Source organism: Buteo buteo, chromosome 4 (genome assembly GCF_964188355.1).
Source record: "Buteo buteo chromosome 4, bButBut1.hap1.1, whole genome shotgun sequence".
Classification (NCBI taxonomy): domain Eukaryota; kingdom Metazoa; phylum Chordata; class Aves; order Accipitriformes; family Accipitridae; genus Buteo; species Buteo buteo.
This window is the reverse complement of record NC_134174.1, coordinates 45,332,333-45,359,179: the sequence shown is the minus strand read 5'-3', so window position 1 is coordinate 45,359,179 and position 26,847 is coordinate 45,332,333. Positions and strand designations below refer to the sequence as shown.

Sequence of the window (26,847 nt, the reverse complement as noted above, 5' to 3'; positions counted from 1 at the left end):
GGGACAAGTGTTCTATTCAGAGTACTGAACACTCTGTCGTTTTTTTGAACCAGCAACCCAACACACTGGAGGAAAGCTCCTGTGCTTCAGGTTTACCATTTCATTATCTCTAGCAAGACAAAGAAGGAGATCTTCTGATTCAGCACAACTATACCGAGGTCTCAACAGAAACCCTTTTAACTCCCCAAATATATATAAATATATAAATATTTTAATAAATATATTAATATAAATATTAATAATATTAATAATATAATATTTTAATATAACTATTTAAACCACAGCTAGGCTGATTAAGACTTGAGACATCTTTATAGTCCTACAAGGCTTGTCTTTGTAGTTACACAGGTTTAACAATTTGCTTAAACAAACTTTGTTGTTGGCACTTGGGGGTGATGCATTGTCTGAATCAGCTGCCTTTGTGCAGATGAGGCAGGAGTGTCCACACACAAGATGCCTGAAGAAATAAGCAAAGAATGTGCCACCACTCACTAAATTCCTACTACTGTTATATTTAACCATCCTGAATAAATATAGGTTGCTAGATTCAACACTAAATGTGATGCTAGAATTACACAAATCTGCTTTTCATCCCCCAAGAAGACATGGGAAATTACCTTGGGAAATGTATTAAAGTTTTGGATCGTAAGTTTTACAAGAGTTTGTCACAGCATTTTGCAGGCACACGGCTGAAAATGAAGATCTGCCTAAAAAAACTTAGTAGCTTTTGAGTCAGCTCATAAAACCACCAGCTGTCAGTACCTGCTAAGGGCTGGTCACCTACCTAGAGAGGAGAGGTGGAAAGAGAAGCAGCTGATTTACTGTGGGAATCCTAAGTCTCCTAAAGGAGGAGGATCCTGTTCAAAGAGCTTGCCTCCTGAGTACATCAGGTATATGAGATCTGCAGGTAAAATAGAATGAGATGAAAACTTTTTTACCAATAAGCATCCAGATAATTTTAAGGATTGACTGATTTGTTTTACAGAGCACCCTGCAATAGGTCCTACTTGCTCAAGTAAGTAGGTCTAGGAAAAAAAAGATAAAATCTTTTCTCCCTCTCTTCTTACAGAAACAGAGAAGTGACTGAGAGGTGTTACCTCTATATCTAGCAGCCCAAGTAATTTTTAGTCATCATGACATGCATAATATTTTTGTTAGTGTCTCCTCTTTCTTACACAAGAGGCCAGTTAAACATACATAACTTGGAAAGCGCTGACCGTTACCCACACTCATGAGCACAAAACTTGTCAAGGTGTGTTTTCTTAAATGGAGTACTGCCGTGTGGTTGTAGCAACCTCACTTTTTGTAAGAGAGAACCTTATGTTGAGTTGATAATTCGGTTGACAATTGAACCTCCCACTGAATTCTGATGGGAGGTAGCATTAATTAATTTTTTAAAATAAAAAGCTTCACATCCCTAACTCTAGATTATTTTTCTGACAAAAGGCTGTACAGAATACATTGACTATTTTACCATCCATGTAATATTGTACAGTGGTGTTCTTGCACTTCAGAATCACCTTTTCTTAGCAATCTTTTATTCCTATATTTAAGTGCTAAAGTGCCTAATCTTTTTATTTTGAAAGATTTAAGTGCTGAGAGGCAGCTACAGTGCAAATTTTGCTATGGCCAGTTTCATCTGAAGGAACAGGTTTCATAGCATGTAGAAAGTTTCCGCACCTAAAGATGCGAGAATCATGTAAATACAGCAGAGTAAGGTACCTCTAAGTTTGAAGGATTACTTCCGTTAGCCAGGATCTGCTTACATATTTGCAGAATAGTGTATGTTGACCTTGAGATGAATGAACGGACTTCCTATGTCTCCCAACAGTGATTCTTTACTTACTGACTGTACCCTCAACAGCAAATACAGAAACCTGGCTTCTACAGCAAAGGTGTGCTGAGAGTCAGCTACTGCAGCACTTCCATCTTCTTTTCTGTGATTATCATTTTTGATTTCTAAAACTGCAGATTGATAGAGAAGGAATGTCACATTTAGAAACTTTCCTTGATTATTTTTTGACAGACTGAAAATAAGTCAAGGAACCTATGTTTTTGTTAACGCCTGCAACAAAAGAGGTTTCTCAGAGTATTTAGGAAGCTTTCAAGTATGTAACATTGCTAGTTAGGGTAATATGCTCTCTAGACAAACTGAGTTATCAATTGCTGGATTTCCATAAATGGGGTATCTGACCTGCTCTCTAGACAGAGGAGAGAGGTATTACTGCTTTCACTATCTTTTCATCTTAGCTGAGGAAATGTCTAAATGTGATATCAACTGAAAAAAAAGAGAACTTGCAGTGTAACAGTTGTTTTCTTTCCCCTTGGAGAAATGGAGAACATCTCTTTCCAATTCCTTTTAGCTTGATGCTACTCCTTTAATTTATCTGTGAACTTATAGTGCATATTAAAGCCTGCCAGACTGTCAGCTTTGGTAATGGCAGAAGAAAGAACAAAGTGTGAAAAAGAAAACAAATGTTTCTGCAGGTTACTGTGAAAGGAAGAGGAAAATATACTTGTAACCTGTGAAATACAAGACACCAGACAAAATATGCTCAGTAATCCTTGCAGGCAATATTATCTATAAATGTCATCTTATGCGTTCTGAAGAGCAGTAGTTATGTTCATACATGAGGTTTTAGCTGAAATTGTTGTCTTCTGCTTTATAACAACAATTTTAATAGCTGTTGCAAAGTGGTCTCCTACTGACTCCGTTTTCCATGTATGTATGTACATACCAGTCATTTATCTCACAAATAGCGAATTCACTTTTGAATAAGGCTTTAATATCAGGCATATGTTCATATTCTATAAGATTCCAAAGAAAGAACCTTGGACACCATCAGTTCAAAGTCTCCTGTGGAAAGGATTAGCCAAAGATTGGAAACTGCTCAATCCAAAGGAAGGAAATTTGTTTCCAGAGCTTGTGATTCCTCAGGGCTGCTTTGCTTTCAGCTTCCCAGTGTGCAGTATCTGGGAAAGCTCCATGCATATTGCACAGCCAGTTGTCTAGTTAGAAGCAGAGCAAGGGGAAACAAGCTGTGTGCTGTCCCTTCTTTTGTGCTAAAGCAGTATTTGCTCCATCTGTTCTACAGGCCCAGTGTTTTGAAATAAATAACAATGGTAGTTGGTTGTAATGTCTCTGGAGATGTTTAATATCTGTTATTAACAGTGATCAGTATATATCAGTGATATTGAACCAGTGATCTTCTAGGAGGAACAAGAACTTAAGATACGAGAATTATCTGTCATAATGTCATAGTGCCAGAGCATGAGAAACTATTCCTCTGCATATTCAATGTATTACTTAGACACGAAGCCATATGTATGCTTTAAAAATTTGCCTTTGCTTGTCATTTCTGAGTGCATTATCACATGTGAAAGACAATGAAATCTTTGCCGAGTCAGAATGTAGCTGAACAGCTGGGTCCCACTGCATCAGCAGTGATAAAATCTCTAGAGTGCTTTATTTTGTTACTGAGTCTGTGTTAGATTCAAGCCGTAGCAAGGATGTGTTTTACTTTCCATGTGATCAGAAATAAAACCATGCTGGATATGACTTGTAGAATACCACATGACTCACCAGTGAAAAGCAGACAATTCTGGGGTGCAATGCAGACTCTCTTTGATTTTTAGTCCCCAGTGAGAGCTTAAGACAGGAAACAAATGTAAATGTTGCAATTCTGCTTCAGGGTATGTGTGAGCGCTCAGATGTGTCTCTCTCATATGAAATGCTGCATTTTGAAAATCATGTATAACAGAGGCAGAGGAATTCTGAACAGCAATTTCCTTCCTCTAAAATATGAGAAAAAGGAAAGGAAAAGAAAAAAAAAAGTAGTACATCCCTGTAAGGGAGAAATCATTCTAAGTGGCAACCTTGTCATCTCTGCAGGATTTCTTATTGAATTTCTTTCTTCCTAGCAGAGGACTGCTGAAATTGTCAGATCCTATTTTTCATGGTCTCCTCAACAGTGACTATAGTTTTTGTCTGTTGGGAGATCCACAAGGGAAAATATATGCCTGCCTCATGCAATAAGTTGGCTGGAAAAAAAATGGATGAGTGTTAATGAACTCCTGTGCCTTTCCAAGCCATAGCCCTGAAGACATTGGAGAAGTGAGTAATCACACCTGCACTCCCTCACGTTAGCCAGGGGAACAACACACCCAAGTCTGGTCTGCACAAGCCAGAAGACACATTTTTTCAGTCTCTTGAAATGCATTTTAAGATAGCAGTGCAAATGTTCACCCTGCTTTACTTGCCTCATTCTTCCATCAGGTTTTCCATGCTTTCAGCCTGTGGTGTTTGAGAAAGTGAAAGCAAGATTTCTTTGGAAATTTCTGCACCTTGTGGTGTCCCAAAGCTGGAAGAAGAAGGAATGGGAATGAGGATTGCTCCCATTTAATGCAGTTAAACATAATGTGCTGAAGCCCCCTTATAATTTGAAGCATGTCAAACTAGTATTGAGTGTCACTCTCTAGTATTCCTCCTCTCCTCTGCCCTTTCTTGATGTAATGTGTATTCTCTCCTGGATTCTGGTAAAAGCTAACAGTGCTGTGTTGTACCTAATATTGACAAAAGATATTAGGGAGTAGCACCAGGCTTATGCTATCACCGTATCTCCCTGCCCATTTATGCTGTTCCAAATACCACAACATCTAGGTCAGGGTGCTGAATCTCACCTGTAGTTACCACATCAGTCCTTGGATGCAATGTGTTTAGTTCCTTATTTTGCTCTTCTTTCATCTCCTTTTCCCCTGTCAAAATACACTTTAAAATTTAAGCTGTATTTTTTTTTATTCTTTTAGACTCCTACAATCTTCTAAATAATTTTTCCTCACCAGGGAAACACTTTTCCTGCAGGTGAAACCCTTCTTTCATGCAACACTCCACAAAGTACTGTGATACCTTCATGTAGCTCTGCTTTCTCATGTGGCATTGATTCCCTGCAATGCCCTTGACCCAGACTGCTATTGATGTAACCTGCCAGAATTCCCTTTATCAGGCAGGTGTGTCTCTCTGGAATTACTGCTGGGCACGAGCAGGTCATTGGGCAGTACAAATTTGATCCAGTCGGGCATCAACGCAGGACAACTTTTCTGTTGGATTAGCCAGAACACAAGAGACAGAACACATACCTGGCTCTCATGGTGTCCTGCCTCTGCTCGCCTGCCTAGTGCACCTGTGGGATGTTGACCTTGCTGCATTGTGGGGACCTGTGTGGTAGATTGATTGCTTGGAAGAACCACCTGTTACCAGCCTTAGCCAACACCTGGGAAAAAGTCTTGGGAGATGCACCAAGCCCATGTCAGGATGTCATCTGCAGCCTAGCATTAACCAATCATTAACATGGTGAAAAACATGAAAAGCCATTTTCATCAATTTGTTTTCTTTCAATATTCAGCACTGAGGAAGAGGCAACAACCTTGTGGCAAACGGGACTCACTTTATTATATGAAATTTTGTGCACACTGTAGAAATTTGTCTTCATTGTCTTTTCTGTGCATGTGTCTGTTCATTTGCTTCAAAGTTGTTGCCAGCTGCATCAGACATAGGGAGTTCAGGAGAAGGTGTAGGAAGGGACAAAATACCTAGAGTAGGGTAGTGCTGTGCCTCCCCAGACCAAGGGTGGGGAGACAGCGTGGTGGGTATACCCTGCCGAGATGGACAGATTGGGGAGTTGTGGCTGTGATACCAGCCTGGGAGCATGGCATGCAGTAGAAGTATGCACTCGGACAGAAATGGTGGGAGCAGAGAGCCTGAGAGCTGCTTCTTGGCAAAGAGCCCAGCACTTGGCAGAGTACCCAGAAACAAATCAAGACAAACCAGAACCATCCCAAATTAATGAAGGGATGCACTAATCAAGTCTTTCTTACCTCGAGTAGTGTCCCCTCATCCCACCCTCCCTAGCTTCTAAAGACTGGGCATCTTCTTGGAGAATTTGATTCAGATGCTTGACATTGGGAGCATCATCCTGCCCTCCCATAGTCTTTTCTCTCATGGTGTTCTTCTTCTTATCTTCTTTCTTGCCACTGGAGGATGCAAACTGTCTTTGAACTTTGGGAGTCCCAAACGCTGCCCTGGAGGATCCCAACTGAATTTGGGAATTATTTCTGCATCTTAGTTTAAGAGGTGATAATCCTCCTCAAACCACGGAACAGAAGCCGTGCTGACAAGGAGCATTCATTACTGACAGTTGTCTTGTGAGGCTAGGAGAGAACCTGTACTCTGTATTGGCTCAGGTCACTGAGGTGTCCACATGAGCACCTGAGCAGGTGCTCAAGTAACTGCATAATTCCTCAAATTCTCATACTAGCCCCCACATGGAAATTTTCTCCTCCCCAAACCAAACCACTCCCGTACCTCTGCCTGGTAAGACTGCAGTGGGCTATGCCTGGGGAAAACTATCCTTTATCAGAAGGATGAAAACAGTCATCAAGTTTGCATGCTGCCCTGTGACCAACTGTTGTTTTGACCTTGGCTATGACTTTGGGCCACTTTGGGTTAATCAGGAGGTCAAAATTTTTGTTTATTAAGTATTACATTGCATTTTGAGATAGTCTTAATCCAAGTAATTTGGTAGAAGGTCAACAAAACTCCAACTCTGGTAAATTCATAGGTGAGAGAGTACTAGGGCTAAATCTACTTGAAAAAAACAGAAGTGACATTCCTGCACCTCACTGACAATGGAAAAAAAAGAAAAGAAGAACCCATGGGCTAGACAGTAGAATGGTGTGGTACCAGCTGGAGCTTTGCTGATGAAGATCCTCCTTCAGACATCTGTGGAGAACTTTCTATCATTAGAGTCACTTTGCACCAGCTCAGCATTGACATACTGCTGTGGTGGTTTCAAGGATATCAAGTATCCTATCACTGTTATCTTTGTGGAACCAAGGTCTAAACATTTTGACTTTGTAGAACTAAGGGCAAAGCATTTTACTCAATGCTCTAAATCCCCAGGCTCTGCCAAGTATCACTCTCTGCTTGTCCCTGCATACTGTAGAAAGGGACTGAGCACAGTAATTACCTAATTGCCTCACTGTGTGTCATAGCTCACAGGGTAATTGCAACAACTATTGTTAATTAATACTATTCCTCACTAGCTGAAAAACAGGTTCTAGGCAATGCTTTTATTTTCACCAAGGAAGAGTCTCTGAATTTCAGAGATCCTGAATTGATTTAATAGGCTTTGATACACAGATTTTTGTGTAACAGACTGTCCTGGTTTTGGCTGAGATATAATTTTCTTCCTAGTAGCTGGTATAGTGTTATGTTTTGGATTTAGTATGAGAAGAATGTTGATAACACACTGATGCTTTCAGTTGTTCCTGAGTAGTGTTTAGACTAAGTCAAGGATTGTTTAGCTTCTCGTGCCCAGCCGGCAAGAAGGCTGGAGGGGCACAAGAAGTTGGGCAGGGACACAGCCAGGACAGCTGACCCAAACTGGCCAAAGGGGTATTCCATACCATGTGAGGTCATGTGCAGTATATAAACTGGGGGGGAGTTGGCCTGGGGGGTGGATTGCTGCTTGGGAACTAAATGGCATCGCTTGTTTTGTATATTCCAATTTTTTATTATTGTTATTATTGTAATTGTTATTTTCTTCCTTTCTGTCCTATTAAACTGTTCTTATCTTAACCCATGAGTTTTACTTTTTTTCCCCGATTCTCTCCCCCATCCCACTGGGTTGGGGGGATGAGAGAGAAGCTGTGTGGTGCTTAGTTGCTGGCTGGGGTTAAACCACAACATAGACTATTAAAGATAGTATTGCCCGTGAGATGTCAAGCCTTGCCATACGTATGTGTGCATGAGTATAAATGAGCTCTTCCTATCTCATGGAAATGTATATGGATAGCCTGATGGCAAGACTTTCTGAGAAAAAAGCACAGCAATCCTATTAGTGTTGTGAGAGTTTATTTGGCTAAACATTATTTATTTATGTAAAAAGACATGAATTGAATACTTTTCTTGTAAAGCTATTACCTCAGATACCTCCTCAAGAGGATCCCTGAAAGGAATTGTGTATTTTTAGAACAGTAGCTTTGGACAAGCATCACATTGTTAGATGCAATCTGGGAGAAAGATTTGAGGACTAGGATGCTGCAGACTCTCCCTTTTTCTGTACTGGTGGGAAAGCCACCGCCTTCCTTTGCTCAGGGTTCTGGCCCTTCCCGGAAGTTACATTACACTAGGAGGCACTGAAGGATATGACATTTACACAAGTAAACATACCTCTTAGATTTGATGGACATTTTAGTGATGCATCTTTGTGTTCAGGATCTTAAACTGGTAAGCATTATGTATGTAAGAACAAGCCACAGAGGAAGTTGCCCTTGAGGTCCAAGGGGCATCTCTTAAGACCCACTATGAGGGCGCATCAATTAATGTAATTTTTTTGGATCAAGGACTATAGTGAATTAAGATGACGGAGATGGTGAGCGTTCCCAGACAGAGCTCAGTTTCCCTCAGCTCTAGGATTATTGTTTCTTAGTACATCATTCTTTTTCCCATAGCTCTTTTTTTTTTTTCTTTTTTTTTCTGTCATTTGGTTTTTTTCCTCTGTACAAACATGGGAAGGGACCTGCGGGTCCAGCCTATAGCTGTTTGGCTGATGCTTACTCAAGAGAGAAAACTTACCATTTGGTATTTTGCTGGTTCACTCTCACAAGGAACCAAGGAACTAGATCTCCAAAGCAAGACAGAATTATAGAAAAAACTCAAGCAGGCCCCCCCCCCCCCCACTTTCAGAGAGGGTAGGATGAGAAAAACCTTACCTAACCTATGCAACTCCTTACGTAACTGGCACGTGAGTTACTTTCTCTGTTTTAGTTCTGGAGTTGTTCAGACTCCTGCAACTCCCCAGACACCTGCTTCCTTCCCTCTGGCCTCTGGTGGAGTGTGAGGGGCTTTTTCAGCCTGAGGAAAGAGGTCATGGAGGTTTGACTGGTACCTTTGAAATGGGCTGCTTCTTCTAAGAGCCATATTCCCCTCATGTTTTATTTCCCTTGTGTTCTTTCCTGGCTGTTTTATTTTTATTTAAATAGAAAATGTTACTGGGAAGTTGAGTATTTATCTCCCATCAGATGGTCACAGCGGAGTTGTTTCTACCTTATGCAACTTACATGTGGTACGTTCTGGGGGTAAAACCCCCACGTTTTAGTGTTGCTCATGCTCTCCTGTTGACTTTGGCAGTACGTGCAGGTACAACAGGCAAGTTTTTTGTTTTATTTTTGTTTTATTACAGCCCCATTCAAAGCTGCTCCAGCCTGTCCCCGGGTTCACCCGCTTGTTAAGAAGCAGCAGACAGGCCTCAGGCCGAGTGCCACGGCCCTTCCTTTGGGACTCCACCTTCACAGCGAGCCTAACCCGGCTACCGGGCACCCCTTTTTCCGCTGGTAGTTCCCTCGGCTCTTCCCTGCCTCCCTGACCCGGAAGGGTCGGGTCGGGCCGGGGCTTGGCTCGACCCTTCCGGGAGACGAGGCCCGAAGCCCCTCACACCGCCGAGACCCGCGGCAGCTCGACTATCCCGGCATGCCCCCCGCGCCCGCCGGAGCCCCGTGGCGGAAGCCGGAAGCGCCGCGGCGGAAGTATGGCTCAGCTGGCGGGGGGAGAGGGGCGGGGTGTCGCAGGTGAAGCTGGGAAGCGCGGAGCCATCTTGGTGCCCGCGCCGGGCAGGGACCCGCCGCCGCTGCCGCTGCCGTCGCGCCAGGACAGCGAACCGCCGTCGGGCCGGGCACGGGGGGGCGTCCGCGCGCGGGGCCCTGCTGGCCATGGGCACCTAAGAACCGCGGGGTCCGACCGCGACGGGAGCAGCAGCAGCAGCAGCGGCGGCAGCAGCGGCGGCGGCGGCGACGGGCTGCCTGCTCCCCCCCCCCCCCCCCGGCTTGCGACCAGAGCTGGGCTCTCCCCGCCTGCCGCCGCCCGCGCCCCCATGAGGCCGGAGCCGCTGCCCGCCGCCCGCAGGCGCCCGTGACGAGCTCGCCGGGAGGTCGCGCCGCCCCCGCCGCGGGCGCCCCGGCCCCGCCGGGCCGTTTTTAAGCCTCCGCCAGCGGGAGGGAAGTTGTCCCGTCCGTCCCCCCCTGCCCGCCCCTCGCTGCCCCTTCCCGCCCTCGCCCTCCCTCCGGTTCCTGCACCGAGAGTGAGAAAAGCACAACCTCAGGGAGACTTGGCCCTGCGCACAGATACCTGCTTTCCCCCGGCGGGAGCCCCGGAGAAGGAAACCGGCCCCTTCCCTCGTCCTCCAGCGCCGGGGCCGTGGGCGTTGGAAGCCTTCAGACCCTCCGTGTGGCCGGCAGGCACCTGTCCCGCCTGGAGGCAGCTCTCCTAGACCAGCCAGTCTCCCTCCGCCTCAAGTACATTTTGTGGACATAAGCATTTTTTTAACTTTTTAAAGAACTCGGGGTTTGGGTTTTGTTTTGGGTTTTTTTGTTTGTTTGTTTGTTTTTTCCTAGGATTTTTACGAGCTTCCCCTCGTTTGATTTCCTGCTTCTCCCACCTCAGATAGCACTGGCTCTGTTTTTCCTGGTACTGTAGTATGGGGATCGAATCAAAATTGAGATTTTAAGTACTGCAGGAGCCCTCAAGTCCATCCACCTGTTAAAAGTGAGCAGTGCTGTTTCTGTCTTTATTCTTTTCCCCCCACGTCGCCTGTCGGATGTGATGGAACTCATGTTCGCAGAGTGGGAGGACGGGGAGAGGTTTTCATTTGAAGACTCTGATCGCTTTGAAGAAGACTCTCTTTGTTCCTTCATCTCTGAGGCAGAGAGCCTTTGCCAGAACTGGAGAGGATGGAGGAAGCAATCGGCTGGACCCAATTCTCCCACTGTCAAAATGAAAGGTGAGGTCACCTGGTTTTGTTGGGATGCTCTTTGGACTCGTGGAAGCTGTGGGGCAAGGGGGGTTGGTGGGTGAGGAGATCTGCAGAAGGAATGTCAAAGCTGCAAAGAGAAGTCACGTGTAGGATCATTGTCAGGATAATTTTTGACCAAAGATTGAAACTGAAAATATACTGGGGATCTTAAGACAAAGCTGTCTGTTGGGTGAGTTTTCACCTGCATGCACTCTGTAGTATTGTAGTGCTGCTTTTCTGAGTAGATTTTGTGGGCTTGCTCTTGGAAATCTGAAAAGAGTTTTCTATGAACAAACTACAGATTTGGCTGGGGATAACTATACATAGGTTCCCACTTGCTTTGACTGAAATACACTAAAGTTTCATAGAGGTTTTTGTAACTGCTATAAAACTACTCGTGTAGAAGCACTAAGCCATCATTGTATAGAGCAGTCTATTTTCCTTGTCTGTTTCTTTACATTTCCCTTTTTTCTAGTAAATTAGCAAACTTTCTTTTGCAGTAGTAGAGCAAGAGGGCCTTAAGACTGTCACAAAGAAGTCAGCAAACTAGTGTGTCTGCTTCAAGAGTTGTTATATTTCCTTTCTTTTGATAGTAATTTATTTTTAATAGCAGACAAGAAAATAGATAACATCAGCAATTAAAAATTATTTAAAATTATTATATAGCTACTAACTCTTTGTTTGATTTTTTTTTTCAGAGTAAAACTTAATTTGTCTGTTATCCTGATGCATCTTGACCCTAGAATTCAGGTGGTGTTTACACAAGCAGAGCTAGACATACAGTTAACAGAAATTACGCAAGCCCTTTCTACTCTTCATTTTATCTCCTTTCTTTTCTTTCAGTCCAGTGTCAGTACTTTTCCTGTTATTACTGACCTTTGTGACCATCAACTGCCTCATTAATATCTCCCTATCTGGAACTGCAGAACTTCATTCTCTTCTGAATGTTGGCCTTACATGAACAGAGAATGCAATTTATATTGAATTGTGCTGAAATCTGGCCATGTTATGCTATGGACAAATGCTCACTTGTTACTGGATTAGGACCAGAAAGTACACTTTGCATTAACTGTAGGCTTTCGAGAGCAGCTTGAGTTTTAAATTTTTAATAAATTTGAGAACTGTCCCTAGCCCCAGGTGTGTAACTGCCTGTGTCTCCTGACTAGTCAGGATTAGAGTTGAGGGTAGGATGGGCACTTAAAATAAAAAAAATCCAAAACGAGAGAGAGAGAGAGAGAAATGCTGAATACATGTCTAACTTTCATAGCTCTCTTGGATCCTGCTGCTGGGACACAGTGGTTTTAGTATGGAACATTCTACTGGTGTAAAGAAGGGGAATAGTGTATGTGATTTTTCTGGGTCTTGGCCTAGTTCCTTCATCTCTCTTGACCAAATTAAAAGCAAGCAGCAATTGCTCTCTCTGTTGTCATCAACTTGTTGCATTAAAATGAACAATCACTTCAGTAGATTGTGCATATTTGCAGTCCTCAGTCTCTTTCCTGACATGAGAAACACAATAGCTAACATTATTGTTGTGATAACTGTAATTATTTACACCATATTGAGATGTTGCTGTTCCGGATTCTGTGAACCTGCATAGGCGAGGGTTGTATTGCTTGTACTTGGTTCATATTTTTTAGGTTTTATCTGTAGAGAGACTTAATTCCTTTCTATGAAAGTTTTACTTTAACAAGAGAGACGTCCTGGAAGGATACTGTTGCCTGCTTTAAGGCCTTTGCTGGCAGTTCCCAGGCTCTGGGTCAGAGTTATTTTGAGAAGTATGGGAACATAGATTTGCTGCCTAAATAATTATTTATCTGCTCTACGAAGTCACATATGATATTACCAACATGGAACACTTGCAGGTACTTTACTGTATACAGTGTGTTGCCAGTGAGTCTGGTCTGATGAGGAATCCGTCATCATCAGGGATCTCCTTGGATTTCGGAACTCCTGTACCAATTTAATTATTTTTAACACCTCTTTTTGACAGTGTTTTTGTAGTCAGAAAAAACAGTTTGTATTGAGAACTTGCTGGATGCTGAGGTTGTCAGTTGTAGTGAGTCTTCTAAAACATGATCATTCTAAATTGAGCTGTGTGTTTTTATTTCCATAGTTTACCCTTTTCCCGTGGCCTGTGATGTAGCTGCCTATGTAAACAAAAAATGAGGTTAGACACTGAGTTCTTTGGTGTTAAATGCTAAGGGAAAACAACAGGAACTATATTCTGTTAGCCTTTTCCTCCAGTTTGGAGCTTAGCCTGTGTTTTGATTTGGGATCAGCCAGACAAGTTATGTAATAGAAAGGATTTCTAGCTTTTTCAATTGTTTTCAGTTTGTCCTTGTGAGCTTCCAATTCTTCATTAATTAGTTCAAAGAGAATCCCCCCGAGACTGATGTAAGTGCTGTTGGATGGGGAGTACTCTTCTTAAACAAACAAACTACCCGCACACACACACGTTATGGCTTGCTTTCTTTTTGCAACTTTTTATTTTCTTCTTGGGTATTTTTAATATTATGATTATGCTTACTGTAAATTTAACAATAAGGCTTGGGGTAGCTTGTTGCAAATATACACAGTAGTCACTGCAGAGTGTCACCAAAAAGTTGAGTTATCCACTTGTTTGTCAGTCACCCCATCAGCTTCCTAGAAAGATGATGGAAGGTAGAGAAAAATGTCTGAGTTTCTCTAATATGATCCTTGGAACAGAACTCTTTATTAAATCAGGTATCTTGAGTAGTTACATCAGAAAAATAGGACTGTAACTGTAACTAGTTGATTTTCCCTCAATTAATTTTCACTATGATAAAGTTCTCTTATAGTCCTCTTATATTACTTTCTAGAAAGGAATTTTCTCTTTAAATGTAGAATTCTAATGTGAAGGAGGAATGCAATGCGTCCACTTTATGGATGCCCTTAGATTTTGAAACTGTTCTCAATCTCCACTGATTCACCTGTACTGAAATCCCAGAGGAAACTTCAGCAAAGCATGTCAATTTTGGGAATACCAAGAGTCCTGTCATAATTTTGAACGCTTATTTTAGGAATTACTTGTTCTCTTGTTAGACTGCCTTGATTGCTTGTTTTTACCCCTTGTTTTTTCATTTTGAATGAGGTAATGCTTGTAGCTGATATTTGGCCATTGCCTATATATGTCATTGATTAGAAGCTTTCAGCTGTACTAGGCAGACAGGGGATTCACCTCTGAAGTTAAGGTGAATGGATGTTTTGAAGAACAATGTCCTTGCAGTGTATTCAGAACCATCTGGTTCTCCAATTTGGCCTGTGGCTCCAACTCACCTTCTTCCATATTAAATTACTTTCCACCAATTTGTTCCCTTTCTACCAATGAATGCACCTGCTTGCCATTTCTCCACTTTTCTGGACAGTCTTTTCTTTCCCAGAAACCATATGAGAGCCATTATGATCCTGTCATTTCCCTTCTCACTTTTTAAAACAGTTATATTTGTCATTGGTAATTGAAGTAAGTCTAGTGTTTCTGCAAATGTTTTGTTATCAATTATCTTCACATAAGGATTTTTGTGACAGAGGTCTTAAGAGTAAATGTTAAAGTACACTCATTATGTCTCCAAACCCATTGTGGCTTTGTTTCTTCCTGAAAACTTCTAAGCTCTTTCCCACCCTTAGTCCTTTCCATTTCACAGTTTCTGAAGCATAAATGTTTACCAAACACTTAAGAAGTTGCCATAAATACTGTAGGATTGCTAAATAGTGTGTTCACAATACTTTTGCTCGGTTTGTATTTATTCATTCACACCAGCTTCTGCTGGAAGCGTGCTGATGAGTTGTGTTGGAACTATTTTCAGTAGGCAGCTAGTGAGAAAGCTTGATTTTTTTTCTTTCTTTTACTGTAAGCTTGAACCGTTGTATACTGTATTGCAAAACCCCCTCAGACTTAACGAACGATTGATGCAAGCAGTGATCTCCTAGAAAACATTCTTGTTATCCAGCCCCAGACAGTTTATGTTCTTCCAAACTGTTAGGAGTGCCCACAAAGTTAAGTTCTGGGCACAGTGCCTCAAGAATACAAGCTGTAGAGAGGGAGTCATTGGCAGAGAATAGGCAGAGCCTGAGGTCAGGATATGATCAGTTTAGAGAGACAACCTGATCAAAGTCTGAGTAGTGTCTACGCTCATAAAACGACAGTGACTGATTTTCATTAATTACAGACAAAGAATAAATGGCTTAGAGAGCAACACTTCTTCCTCAGGATTGCCAGGAACTAATAAATTAAAGTTAACCCTTACTCAAGCAGTAATTGCAGAAAACAGCAGGAGAGAGATGTAGTCTCTTTCAAATTCATACTGTGCTCTTCAGGCTCTTGTTCTTTTTGGAGAATACTGGTGTTGTCCAAAGTGTGTCTGCTCCTTGAGCCTGCTGAAGCTGGAAATGAAGCCTCTGTAGTTTGCTGCTGGTTTGTTACTGACTATTACTGTGTGTTATAAAGTTACAACTGACTTTTTTTTTTTTCCTACTTTATTTGTGCCTCTGGTATTAAGAGGGAGATTATGTAATCAGCTCACACTTCTGGGAGATACAGGTGTAATACATCTTGTGTGTTGTATTTTTTTAATTTAGTACTACGCATGACAAATCTGTTTTAGCCTAAATATATCTGTTATAATATATCCAAGTTCACTAATAACATTAAAAACCCAAAACAATAACTGTTGAGCAAAAGTATTGCATTGTTCCCCAATGAGTTTCTTTATAGAAGCAACAGAATTTTAAAAATATAAATGTTGGTGAGAAGATATCACAAATGCTTATGAAATAAGCAGAGATCAAGTGTCCAAAGAGTAAAGGTAACGTGAAGGTGAAGGCTTACCTGCTAGTAGAAAAATAGGTTTCTTTATATTTTCTCACCCTAGTAAATGCATTTCACCTACTTTTGTACTCTATTCCATAGTGGCTGGTGATGTTGACTTGCTATATAGCAGAAGCAAAAGTTCAAGTTGAGGAAGAGACCTACTGGCTTGTAATATAAGGTGCAAAGGGGACATTGATTCATTAAAGCTGAAGATATCACAGAGAAGCTCTAGAGACAGTCATTTGTCAAGACCAATTGGCATAATTAAATGCAGTGCTTCAGAGCTGGGATGCAGATTTCAGAAGCTGTCTAGAAGTTTCTACTAAACAAAAACATGGTTTCACAATGTAGTAATACCTCTGTCTTTTGGAAGGATGACAAGTTGAATGACTTTCACACATTTATCTCTTCATTTGCATTTTCCTGTGCCTTTCTGAGATAACTGAATGTGTGTATCCCTCTCTTCAGAAATGAGTACCAGAGAAACCACATAAAGAAGCTATCGGGAAAAAATTTTGAATGACCAATCCAGTTTTAACTCTCTTGTGGTCTTCTGGCCTTTTCCTTTACATAAGTTTCTCTTCTCCTCACAATAAGTCTTGCACATTACTTCCCTGTTTTAATGTCTCATCTTTCTGCTGGGAAATGCCTCATTTTCTCCTGTCTCATCTTTCTACTCATCTTTCTTCCTGGGTTCCACGGATTTTTCCTTTTTGTGTTTCTTTTCTCCTTCCTTTCACCTTGAGGAGATTCCTGTGTTGCTGAATGACCAGAGATCACAGATGCTCTATCTGCATTTCAGGCTGACTAAAGCTACAAGGGTTATTCTCTTCTGTGGCATGTTTACCTCTGGGGAAGCAAGGATAAAGATTTGGATTTGATGCTAAACTCCGGATTGTGCTCTCCCTTTATTAACTATTGCTTTCTTTATCTTCTTTTTTTTTTTCCTTAGACCTGTTCTTCATTGCTAAAAAGTGGGTTTTATTTTTATCTATTTATTTTTCACCTGTAGCTAACTAGGTCTGTCCTGAGGTAAAAACAAAGTGAAGACAAAACATCTCAGGATTTCTGTCAAGCTACACTTCAGGTTTGAAGGGTGTGGTTATCTGGGCAAATGTAATTCTACAATGAAATGCAAATGTCTTTTGATCGTTCAGTATTTTACTCGTAATAACACATGTTAAAACAGCTTTTTTCTTTTCATGCTTAAAAGTTTTTTTTCATGCTTAGAAGTACTGCTTATGTCACTTCGAATGCTAGCACCAAAAGTTGTTTTTTTTGTTAAATTAACATATTTGAATATCTATATGATCTGGTGCTGTAAGTAGGAAGAGCAGGCAGGAGATTAATTTTGTGTGACTTAACAGCCACCTTGTGTTTTGAGCTGTGCTCCTTCTGCGTACCTAGGGTCACCCATCAGTGAAGCAGTGGGGAATGAAACTGAAAAAGTATTCCCGCAGCTTCTGGAGTGTTGCTGATAAAGGCCAGGAGCGAAAGAGACTAGATTTCTTTTGGTGATAGATTATAAAACATGTAGCAGAAGATGTAATTCCTGCCCTGATGAAAACCCTAGAAGATTTAAGATTAGAACTTAGTTACTCTCAAGATGCATCTTCATTTCTAGGCAGATTACTCAGTTTCAGAACCTGCATTTTCTGGGTCTGCTTTTTCCTAATGTCCTACAACATGGGTGAATCTTTGCGACTCTTCACTTGACCATTAGAGATTTTTTTGCGAGCTGCTGAGTTCAGAAAGTGATGGGAAGTTTCAAGAAGCTAGGCAGGCTTGTTCCGTAGGTGGAGGTGTCCTCTTAGCTTCATGAATTGCATTGAGCTGTTGTCAGTTCTGTGCTCCTCTTGCTCTGTTCTGGTGTTGCTTCTAGTCCTAATATAGTGGCACGATCTGTATGTTTGAAGAGCCATCAGTTAAATGTGATATAATATGCAAGTTTACAACTTTGGAGTTCCAGTTCAGTTTGAGGAATAGCAACAAAGCCATAGCATAACCTATAAGCAGAAAAATAGCACCTTTTCTATGTCTACATTTCTTGTGGCTTTAGTGAGAAAAGAAGAGGTGAGAAGTGAACTGATCGAACCTAGGAATGGCTGTTTTCAAATATAATATGCCCAAAGTAAAAATTATTCTGTGTATGAGCTCTGGTAGTAAAACTCACATGTTGACTTGTGGCCAGGCCCTTTTCTTCCTCTCTGAAGTAGTACGTGCTCTGATCAACATCTGGTTTGCAGCGTTTGTGTAATAACTATGGTGAAGTTCATTTTTAAGCAAATGTGAATTCAGTGATTTCAGTTACTGTGAAAAGTTGGTAGAGGATTAGAGATGGCTTAGTTACTCAAATGGATTTTTTTTTTTTTTTGGTAGGGTAACTAGGAAAGTTGCTTTTTGTATAGCCTAGTTTATGAATCTTTGCTTGGTTATGATGTTTAGGTTTATTAAAATAGTTGTTACCCTATTAGCTACTGAGTGTAACAAAGGTGTCCTTACATGTTTTTAAGCTCACATAGAATTGAAGGGAAATGTGTACATATTAATGTTAGTCTAGTGAATAGGAGAGAGCTTTCTTGTCCATATCAAGTTCTTGATAGTCTGTTGTTGCTGAGTAATATAATTTTTACTAGTATGCTGAGGAAAGCATAACACAGTGAGTTAAATGTTAAGAATAAGGAATATGAAACCAGAAATAAGGCATTAAAAAAAAAGGGGGAATGGCAAGGATCATAAGGTAGTGTTTTAAACAAACAAGGAAAAAAAACCCCTTCTCCCCCAATATACTTTTGAGGGGACAGAAATAGACATCAGAGATTTGAACAGCATCTCTTATGCTGGTTATAAAACCAGGAGCAGACACCATCTCCTCCTAATTGTCTGTTGTCCTAGTTAATATACAGTACTTTGCTCCAGAGGAAGAAAGGAATGTACGGCTTCAAAAGATGTTTTACATACTTTAATGAACTTTTGGAGTAAATGTTTGGCTATTTAGAATATAATTAATTTGGGGGTTTTGTTTGTTTGTTTTAATATTTTTAAGTAACATTCCAAAGAGTGAAAACCAATTTATTCTTTAGTTCTTAAAGAGCAAGAATGTCTTTAAGATTTCATTGCTCTTTTTAGACCAACAACCTTTTTCTGTCACCTATCTAATTGTAAGACTGTAAAGCAGTTATAAGAGTAATTTAAAATAGTCTCATGGCTAGAAGTTATTTTTTCAACTTTATTTTAATGCACTTTACCTGTATTAATCTCTTCTCTCCCTCCTCCTGTTTTGTGACACCCTTCCAAACCCTCCAAACATAAAATTCAAAGCATCTATATATCAACTAGCTAAAATATTAGGCCTAGATTTTTTTTTTAAATATTAAAGAGCAGTGATGCATAATATACAAAATATTTAAAATACTGGTTCTAATTTCAAAATACCATATCACACATTTCTAATTTACCTCCTCTGAGGCTGTGTAGACTCAAGCAATAAGTATAGGGTTACTAACCAGAAGATTCTCATACTTCTCATGATTTGTGTGTGTTTTGATGCACCCTTTTTTCTTCGTTTCTTTTCCTGTAGAGTGGCAGTAGTGTTCTGGCAAAGCTGTGGATAGTTGTGTAGGATTTTTAACAGAAAATACTGAAAGGGATGACTCTAAGCATGTTTCTTGATGGTGCTTTAAACGTTGTAGGCAAGGCTTGCGGAATCTCTGCTGTTTTGATTACATTTAGTTCATCTATATTCGCTTCCATACAGCTGGAAACATACTATCTTTGAAAAGAATGAAACAAAGGAACTCTGGTCAGGCTGTGATATACCTATTACTTAAAATCTTCTGGAATTGCATATTTTGGGAAAAGTGATGCTGTGAAAAGTACCTGGGTTTAATAAAATACTGTTGCTATTATGAATCATTATTAGTGTTTCTAGATCGCTGCAAGAAAAACCTAAGAAAGGAGAAAATGTCAGTATTTACCAGTATCAATTAGGAGAACGTTGAGCATGTTTAAGATGTATACAACTGGAAAATCTGTGTGTTGATTTTTCTGTATTTAGCTAAATCTCTACTGGTGTGTGGTTAGCACTGAAAAAATTTGGAAGTTAAGACATTCTCTTTCCATAGAAGAGGGAAACCTGAAAAGATTGTAGGAGTAGTGTCTTTAAACAAATTCTTAACATCCTCATTCAGCTGCTGCAAGTAGGGGCACCTGAGTGTTGTTTCTCCATGTCTCAGTGACTTTGATGCCTTTCTTTTGTCTGCTAGGTTTAGTTTGTGGCTGTGAGATGTATAGTAGAGCTTTCAAGCTTCTTTTTCACATGGGATAAGGATTGGCATATAGAAGAAAGGGAAAGGATAAATGGATAAGAGGGAGGAAGGAAGAAAAAGTCTGTCCTCAGAAGAAATCCTGTCCCTTTGTGGGAGAAAAGTTGGATGCTGGAGGGGAGAATAGACTTGAGAGAATGGAAAAGAGGGAGGTCAGAGACCAAAAACAATATAGAAAAAGAAGTCCACATTTTTTTACAAAAATATAAATAGGTAGTGTGATAAAAGAAATATTACCCAGAATGTGTCTGCAAGCAATGAGAGTCTTTACAGAGAGGCATCCAGCTGTACTTTTTCATACCAAGGTAAAACGCTTATGAGGTGACTTGTTGAAGCAGTGGGCAGGTGAACACCTGGGCCACCAATTCTGGCTTCCTCCTCTGTTCAGAGAGATGAAAAATTTAAGCAGGTGTTCATAATTCTTTGCCATCCAGAAATACCAGTAAACATGAGGAATTCATTGGTGGAGATCTGAAAATGAAAACACTGATGTTTTAAAATCTGGTTGGTATGGTTCTTTTTGTGTGTGTGTGTTTTCCAGATAAACTAGTGGAAAAAGTTAATTGCAGCTTTTCTGTTCATTAGGCTTGATATCTCTAAAGATGCTGCTTTGAGCATGTCTTCCCAGACAGAACTAAAGAAAAAGTGAGGTGGCCTTGAAGTGCACATAGTCAAGTTACCATCTGGACTCTTCTTTAGATATATTGATTAAAACAATGCCAATGTGCAACCAAGCCATTCTTACTGGCATCTTGTCAATGTATGTGGCAGAACAAGGTTCTTCCTTGAAATACAGAAAAGTTTGCTGAGCCTCTGAATATTGAGTATTGTGTGACCTTATGGAATCTGTCCATGTCTTGTTTCTGATCTTTGTAGGACTTCAGGTTTACTGTTCTCAGTGTATGCTTACGTTTGCCAGACTTTGTATATCACAAATTGTGATTCTCAAGACTTACCCCTTAATCTTCTTCTTTTCTTTTTAATATCCCTATACTGGAATTCTTACCTGGTAAATTTGCGTGTCTCATCCTGTGGTGAATATACCAACACAGATCCTTTTTAATCCATGTTAGGGGTTGATTGGATAGCTTGATGATGTCTTGAATGCCCAAGTTCCATGTTTTTAGGAAACACTGATTGCTGATGTAAAAATTATTGGTAAGTATTTGACATTTAAGCTTCATGGTAGTCCTGCTGGTGGGTTACTATGTATTTAATAGGTGTACAAATGAAATGACAACTTCTTCTGAGAATCTAATACCTTTGTGAAGTCTGTAGGACATCATTTAGTAATTGTCTTGAGCTGTTTACAGTTCCTGCTGCATATTGCGTGTAATTCCATTTCCTACCTCATATTTAGGTCAGTAAATGCTGAGATGGGAGAAAAAGGGAAATGTGGCTGTAAATTTGTTTACCAGAGCCCCAGGTGAAAATGTTTGTAACTTACACCTGCATGTAACTTTCATATGTGACTTGAAGAGAAGGTGATCTGACACAGTGAAGTTAGTTGTATTTGACCCAAAATGCCTTTGGAAGTTTTCGTTGATTAATTGATTGCATTTAAAGCAGTAGTGCATGGGGTCAGCTAAGCTGCTTATCCTTCTCAAGGACAGGGAGTTAGTTTTCCCTGGCTAGTTATGAGCAGCGTTTCAAGACTTCTGCAGACATTTTTAGAAGGTGGTTGACTTTGCTTCAGTCTTGTGATGTTGGAGAGATCTTGGGGGATAGTATGCATTTGCCTAAGTGAATTCGTGCAATTGACCATAGTTAATCAGTGCTTCACAGTTTCCCAGTGCTGCTTTTGTTATTATTTTTGTGCACTGAAAATGATAGATGTGCTTGTAATTCATTTCTCCTCTGTAAACATTCTGTAGCTCTCTGCTTTCTTCATATCTTCCTTGGTACCCAGTTTTGTTTCCCCCCCTTTTGTTTTCTCTATAGGTGATGTGAGGGAAATGAAAGAGAATTTATTTCTTGTTAGAAAAGGAACTTTCTCCAACTGTAGGATACTAAGAAATGATCAGATGGATACCTTATTCTGAGTGAGATGAAGTGTAATTACTGTGGGCTGAGAGCTTGAGGAGGGCTAGGGACTGCTGGCTTTGGAAGCCTGTGTCCTGCAGTGGCGGTTCAGGCTGGTCAGGGACTGCTGTGCTGCACCTTTGAACTGCGGTTGGAGAACCTAGAATTGAAGGACATTGCTGAGTGGGCTCTGTAACCTCCCATAAAGCCATAGGCCTGGGGTTAGATTTGGGGAGATTTTTACAAAACCAAAGGAGATAAAGAGAGGAGTCGGGTAAGATTTTTTCAAAAGCATTTCAATATCTAACTTCTTTTGACTCCTGTTTATGAAACAGATTTTTAAACTTCTAATGGTTTCCTGTTGGTGGTATTAAGAGGCGGTATCTTCTTTTAGCTCCTGACAGATGTTTAATTTTTATTTTCTTTTTACCCTAGAGGTGAGAGTGCCTTTATCCTTTTCAGACAATAACTTTCCCATCAGCCCCAACAAAATTGGCCTGATCTCATTCTGATATGCTCAGTAATACAGCTCTTCAGTGTTTGCCAGTGCATTTGTCTGGATGCCAAGTGATACTGCTCTGGGATTTAGACACAGCAAAAAAGCTGGTTAGAGATTAATTTTGCATGTAATACTTAAGGATGGATACTAATGGTAGAGAGCAGCACATTAAATAGTAGAGGTTGCATGGTGTTTTGTATGACTTCCTTTCAGGATCTGAAAACATATCAATACTTCTTGATAGAGATTGATCCTCAGCTGTGATGCAATCTGACTGTTTGATTTGTGTTTGTGTTCCATCATCTACATTCAGGAAAGTATCTGTTGGTCTTTGTAGCTTGGTTTTTTTATCGTAGGCCAGTGGAGATAATTTTGAATTCCAAGCTTTTAAAATACCTTGCGTGGGGCAGAAGTGGGAATAACTGGTAGTACTGAGCCTTGCTTTCAGGAAATGGGAGCTGTTTGATGTCTGTGCTCTGAATGCACAATCCTGGTAATGCAGTATGCTTTCTGCATACTGGGGTGAGAGAGTGAGGAGTAACAGTGCAGGGGAAATGACTTGCCTGAAGCTGATCTGCTTCATCAGCTGTAGAGTTATTCTGAATGCAAGCTGCCCAATTTGTCATGAAACCTTGGCCAGTACTGGCATGAATTTGTGTTTTGTAGCACTGCCTGTCTTGCTTTACAAGAGTCTGCTGTTCATTTTAGGATTTCTAACAGCTGTCGGTTCCTTGCCCAGGCTGCTCTTTTTTTGAAATGAATTCTTTTTTTAGGGAGGGAAATGGAAGGGTGTTTGGATTGAGAATTTTTTGTCTGAATTTCCAGAGGAGGTTGTCAAGTTGTGAATGCTGCATTGCCTGCCCAATGCTGGTATTACAGTTTTGGGATCTCAGTCATGTTAGAGTGGGTGAGAGTTGAGAAAAGAGCTTACCGACATTTTGCTTTTGAGATGCAGAGCTTATGAAGAGGCAAATAGATCTCATTTGGCATAAGGCATCAACATAACATCGAATACTCCAATTTTGAGAGCACAGCCCTGTGCAGAAGATTTTCACAGTTACTGCATAGAAGCAATAGAGTTAAATGGAAAATACACCTTTCTAATCTGGACTTGTCTTGTGTTTGGACAGGTTCTGACATTTGCTCTGAGCAGATGTTTTCTGTAGGTATGTTGTACGCATCTGCAACAAAATCTTATATGAACCATGAGGCAGAAGTTAGGTGACTGGGATCTTAGGAATTCAAGTTTAGTGATGGAGCAATGTGCTGGTGTTTCTGTCCTGAAGTCATGAAACCAAATCGTGGGTTTTGGTTTCATCTTTATTTCCTTCCCTTTGCCCATCAAACATCTTTTTGGTTACCAGATATAACTTGTAGCTTTCTACCTTTGCCTTGTCCTCAAGTTCTGAAGACATGATTCAAGTGTTTGGTTTTTTTTCTAGAGATCTGGTTTCTAATATAGTAATAGTGTTGTAGCTATGATGCTTTAAGGACGTAAGGAAGACAAGTTTGTAAGGAAAGAAGGGAAATCTGTTCTTCAGCCAGCTGACCTTTGGAGTGCAGAAACAGGTTTCAGATGTGCAGCTTTTCTTCTGTCTACTAATTGCAAGATGACCTTTGAGGGATGATTACACAGCAGGTTATCTGCTTGGCAATTAAGGTTTACTTGGGCATATTGAAGCTCTTTAGTCATGTTTACCAGTGGTGAAAGGAGGAATAACACAACAGAGTGGTTATTTTTCTTATTAACATCTCATACTGCTCTGAAGAGAGGATTCCTTCAGATGTTTTGCTTCCAAAAGTGTTCTTGCTGACACAGGAAACCACAGATGAAGTTGGGAGGGGTAGAAGCAAGCAGCTGCTTCAAGAAGGTGTGTTGAGAAGTTTGCCTCCATCTTCATGTACATTGTAGCCTCTTGCCGTGAGGAGCTGTTTCTTGTGTCATTTTCTAAAAAGTCCTGTAGCAGAAAGCATTGGCCTTTTTCTTCTGGCATACCTCTGCTCAGCAGTACTAAGCTCCCCAGCTTTCCCCTGGTAATGCCAGTACTATGTTATTTGGTTAAATTGTATTTTCTCCCTATTGATTCAGTTCTGACGAGAGTAACAGTATCCTCCGCTGGCTGTCCTTGCAGTAGGATTATGGCAGTCACTGCTATTTTGTGGCATGAAGGAACATTCTGAATCATTTTGTGAAATTTTTTCCAAACAAATTTGTGTTAGGATTGTCTGACACAAGGTGACCTGAGTAGTTGGTCTGGCAGTCAGAGGACGTTGAACTTGCTCCCCGTGTGTCTCAAGTTCTCATCCAGTGTGGCACAGGGATGGGAGGTCTGATTCTCAGTGGAGAAGTCTCATTTGGAGAGAGTGCGGGAAGAAAAAAGGAACCATTTCCCCACAAATCTCTAGAAATTCAGGGAAAGTAAGTGCTGTATGTATTAGTGTGCACTATGCAGGCTAACATAAGAACCTGTACTTTTCATCAGTGTCTGCTTGCTTGTTTCAATGTTGTTTTTGCTTTAAAAGGAGGGGCAGTGGGAACTAGAGCATCTCAAAGCCTTTCTGAAGTTAGATCATGACCACTTTATACAGCAGTAGAAGGTTTTGCTACTGGTAGAAGGTTTTTGCTAACAGGAAGAAATGATTACTGCAAGGAAAGTTGAGACATGGCTGTGGGATTTTTGGCATACTCTTACTGAATTAAACTCTTAGCAGGTTAGGATTCTTGGACCTTACACACATATCATGCATCTTCTAAGTTTTAGTTCTCTGACCAGTTATTGTTTAGCATTATAAAGCCTCACCAACTTTCTTTTTGTAGGGCTTTTTTATGCCTCATGAAATCTTATGGAAGTCTCACCAGGAGTTGGCATAATACTCGAACACTTTATGCTTTAAAAGATGTAACTTTAAAAATAATAACATAAAGATAAAATACTTTTTAACTCAGTCTAATAATGAAACAGCAGAAGTTGAGCTGAGTATGTGGGATCCCTCCTCTGTTAGGTGCTCAGATTCTTTAACAAAAATTGTTTTGGGATGCAGTCTCTATGCTTGATGTTAGCACAATACTGATGCCATTTCTCCACAGGTGAGCAAAGTTAAGTCAGCTGGGTTTTAGTTGGTTTTTTTTTAGCTCTGTACACACGCAGAGAGTGAGTGTAGAAAACCATTGTGAAATGGTTTTGTCAGAAATGTTTTTTTTTAATAATTCAGATGACCAGAAGGGGAACTGCAAGCCTTAACAGGTTTAAAACTAATAACACTTGAAAAAAAAAGACCCACTCATCTACTCCAAATCCACAATGTGATTTAGTATTGTATTCTGCAAATCTACAGGGCTTGTGTGCAAATAAAAAATGGGTATTATTTTTTTGATATTTTGATGTATTTTAAGGTCTGCCTTATAGAAGAAACTAATTCTTACTTCCTGAAATGTCTTAATCTTGGAGGCAGAAGTCATGATCTCAGGATATGTTTATGCAGTCAGCCAAATAATATACTTCTCTCATTTTGAAGGGATATGTAAATACAGCAACAAAAAGATAGTTTGAGCCATTAAATATTTTGACTTAAGTGATGAGCTGTTTGTGATGTAGTGTTAAGCAATTTTCAGAAATCAAATTGACCTGAAATTTGACTCTGTGCTATGGCTTTTGCTGTAGGTGGCAGAGATTTTGGGGGTGAATTGGACACCCTCCTGTGATAAAACAACCTTTTTTGCATCGGATTAGAAAAAAAAAAAAGCCATTCTTAGAATGTTATTGTGATGGTTGTAACAGAATTTCTGTAGTAATAGTTACTGCAATTTGTCAGTTAAGCATGAAGTTTCCAATTCTGGACTGTAATCTGCCCATCTGGGATTTGTATTTTTAATGGGTTTTGGCTATGAATCTCATCAGTCTTATCCAGTAAATGCTAATGAAAAAGTTCTGTTGCTTATTCATCTTCTCAACTGCTTTGTACATAAAAATGTCATTCTGTGGCCTAGGGCTGATGTAGGTCTCCCCGCAATCCTTCTTTTCTCTTTCAACATGGTCTTCTGAATCTCTGCATTTGCTACCTTGTGGCTTTATTCTCAGTGTAATTTCGCTGCTGCAAAATGGGATCCAGACAGAGTTGTATAAATCTAGTTGAGGAAATAAGAGGTATAAGAAAGTCTTGTAAACACAGATCCCATTAGGGTTTTAATACTGTTAGTAAGCTTATGGGCGTAGTAGTAGTGGAGGAGGAGGAGGAAGAAGACAGCAAATAGAACAGACCTGTTCCTAAATTTAAACCAAACATACTTAGTTGATAACTTTCCTTCCTGAGAGTTCTGCACTA

At 40.4% G+C, this 26,847-nt stretch overlaps 1 protein-coding gene and 1 long non-coding RNA gene across 13 annotated transcripts in view; one reads left to right on the top strand and one right to left on the bottom strand.

Moving 5' to 3' along the window:
- Window positions 1-876: 876 nt before the first annotated feature.
- Window positions 877-9,428, bottom strand: LOC142030146 (uncharacterized). Its single transcript, XR_012650112.1, has 3 exons — window positions 8,773-9,428; window positions 4,257-4,361; window positions 877-901 (listed from the first exon to the last, which is right to left on the bottom strand). It is a non-coding gene; the product is annotated as an uncharacterized LOC142030146 (long non-coding RNA).
- A 683-nt stretch (window positions 9,429-10,111) lies between these two features.
- ZSWIM8 (zinc finger SWIM-type containing 8) overlaps window positions 10,112-26,847 on the top strand; it is a 103,742-nt gene continuing 87,006 nt past the window's right edge. For 8 of the 12 annotated variants that reach the window (XR_012650098.1, XR_012650097.1, XR_012650099.1 and 5 more), the window contains exon 1: window positions 10,119-10,835. Coding sequence is in view for 5 of the 12 variants with exons in the window: in XM_075025735.1 (XP_074881836.1) it covers window positions 10,658-10,835 (178 nt within the window). In the remaining 7 variants the exon portion in view is untranslated. Of the gene's footprint in view, window positions 10,836-26,847 lie in introns of all 12 variants that reach the window. The other 4 variants (XM_075025736.1, XM_075025737.1, XM_075025738.1 and 1 more) reach the window with 4 other exon arrangements.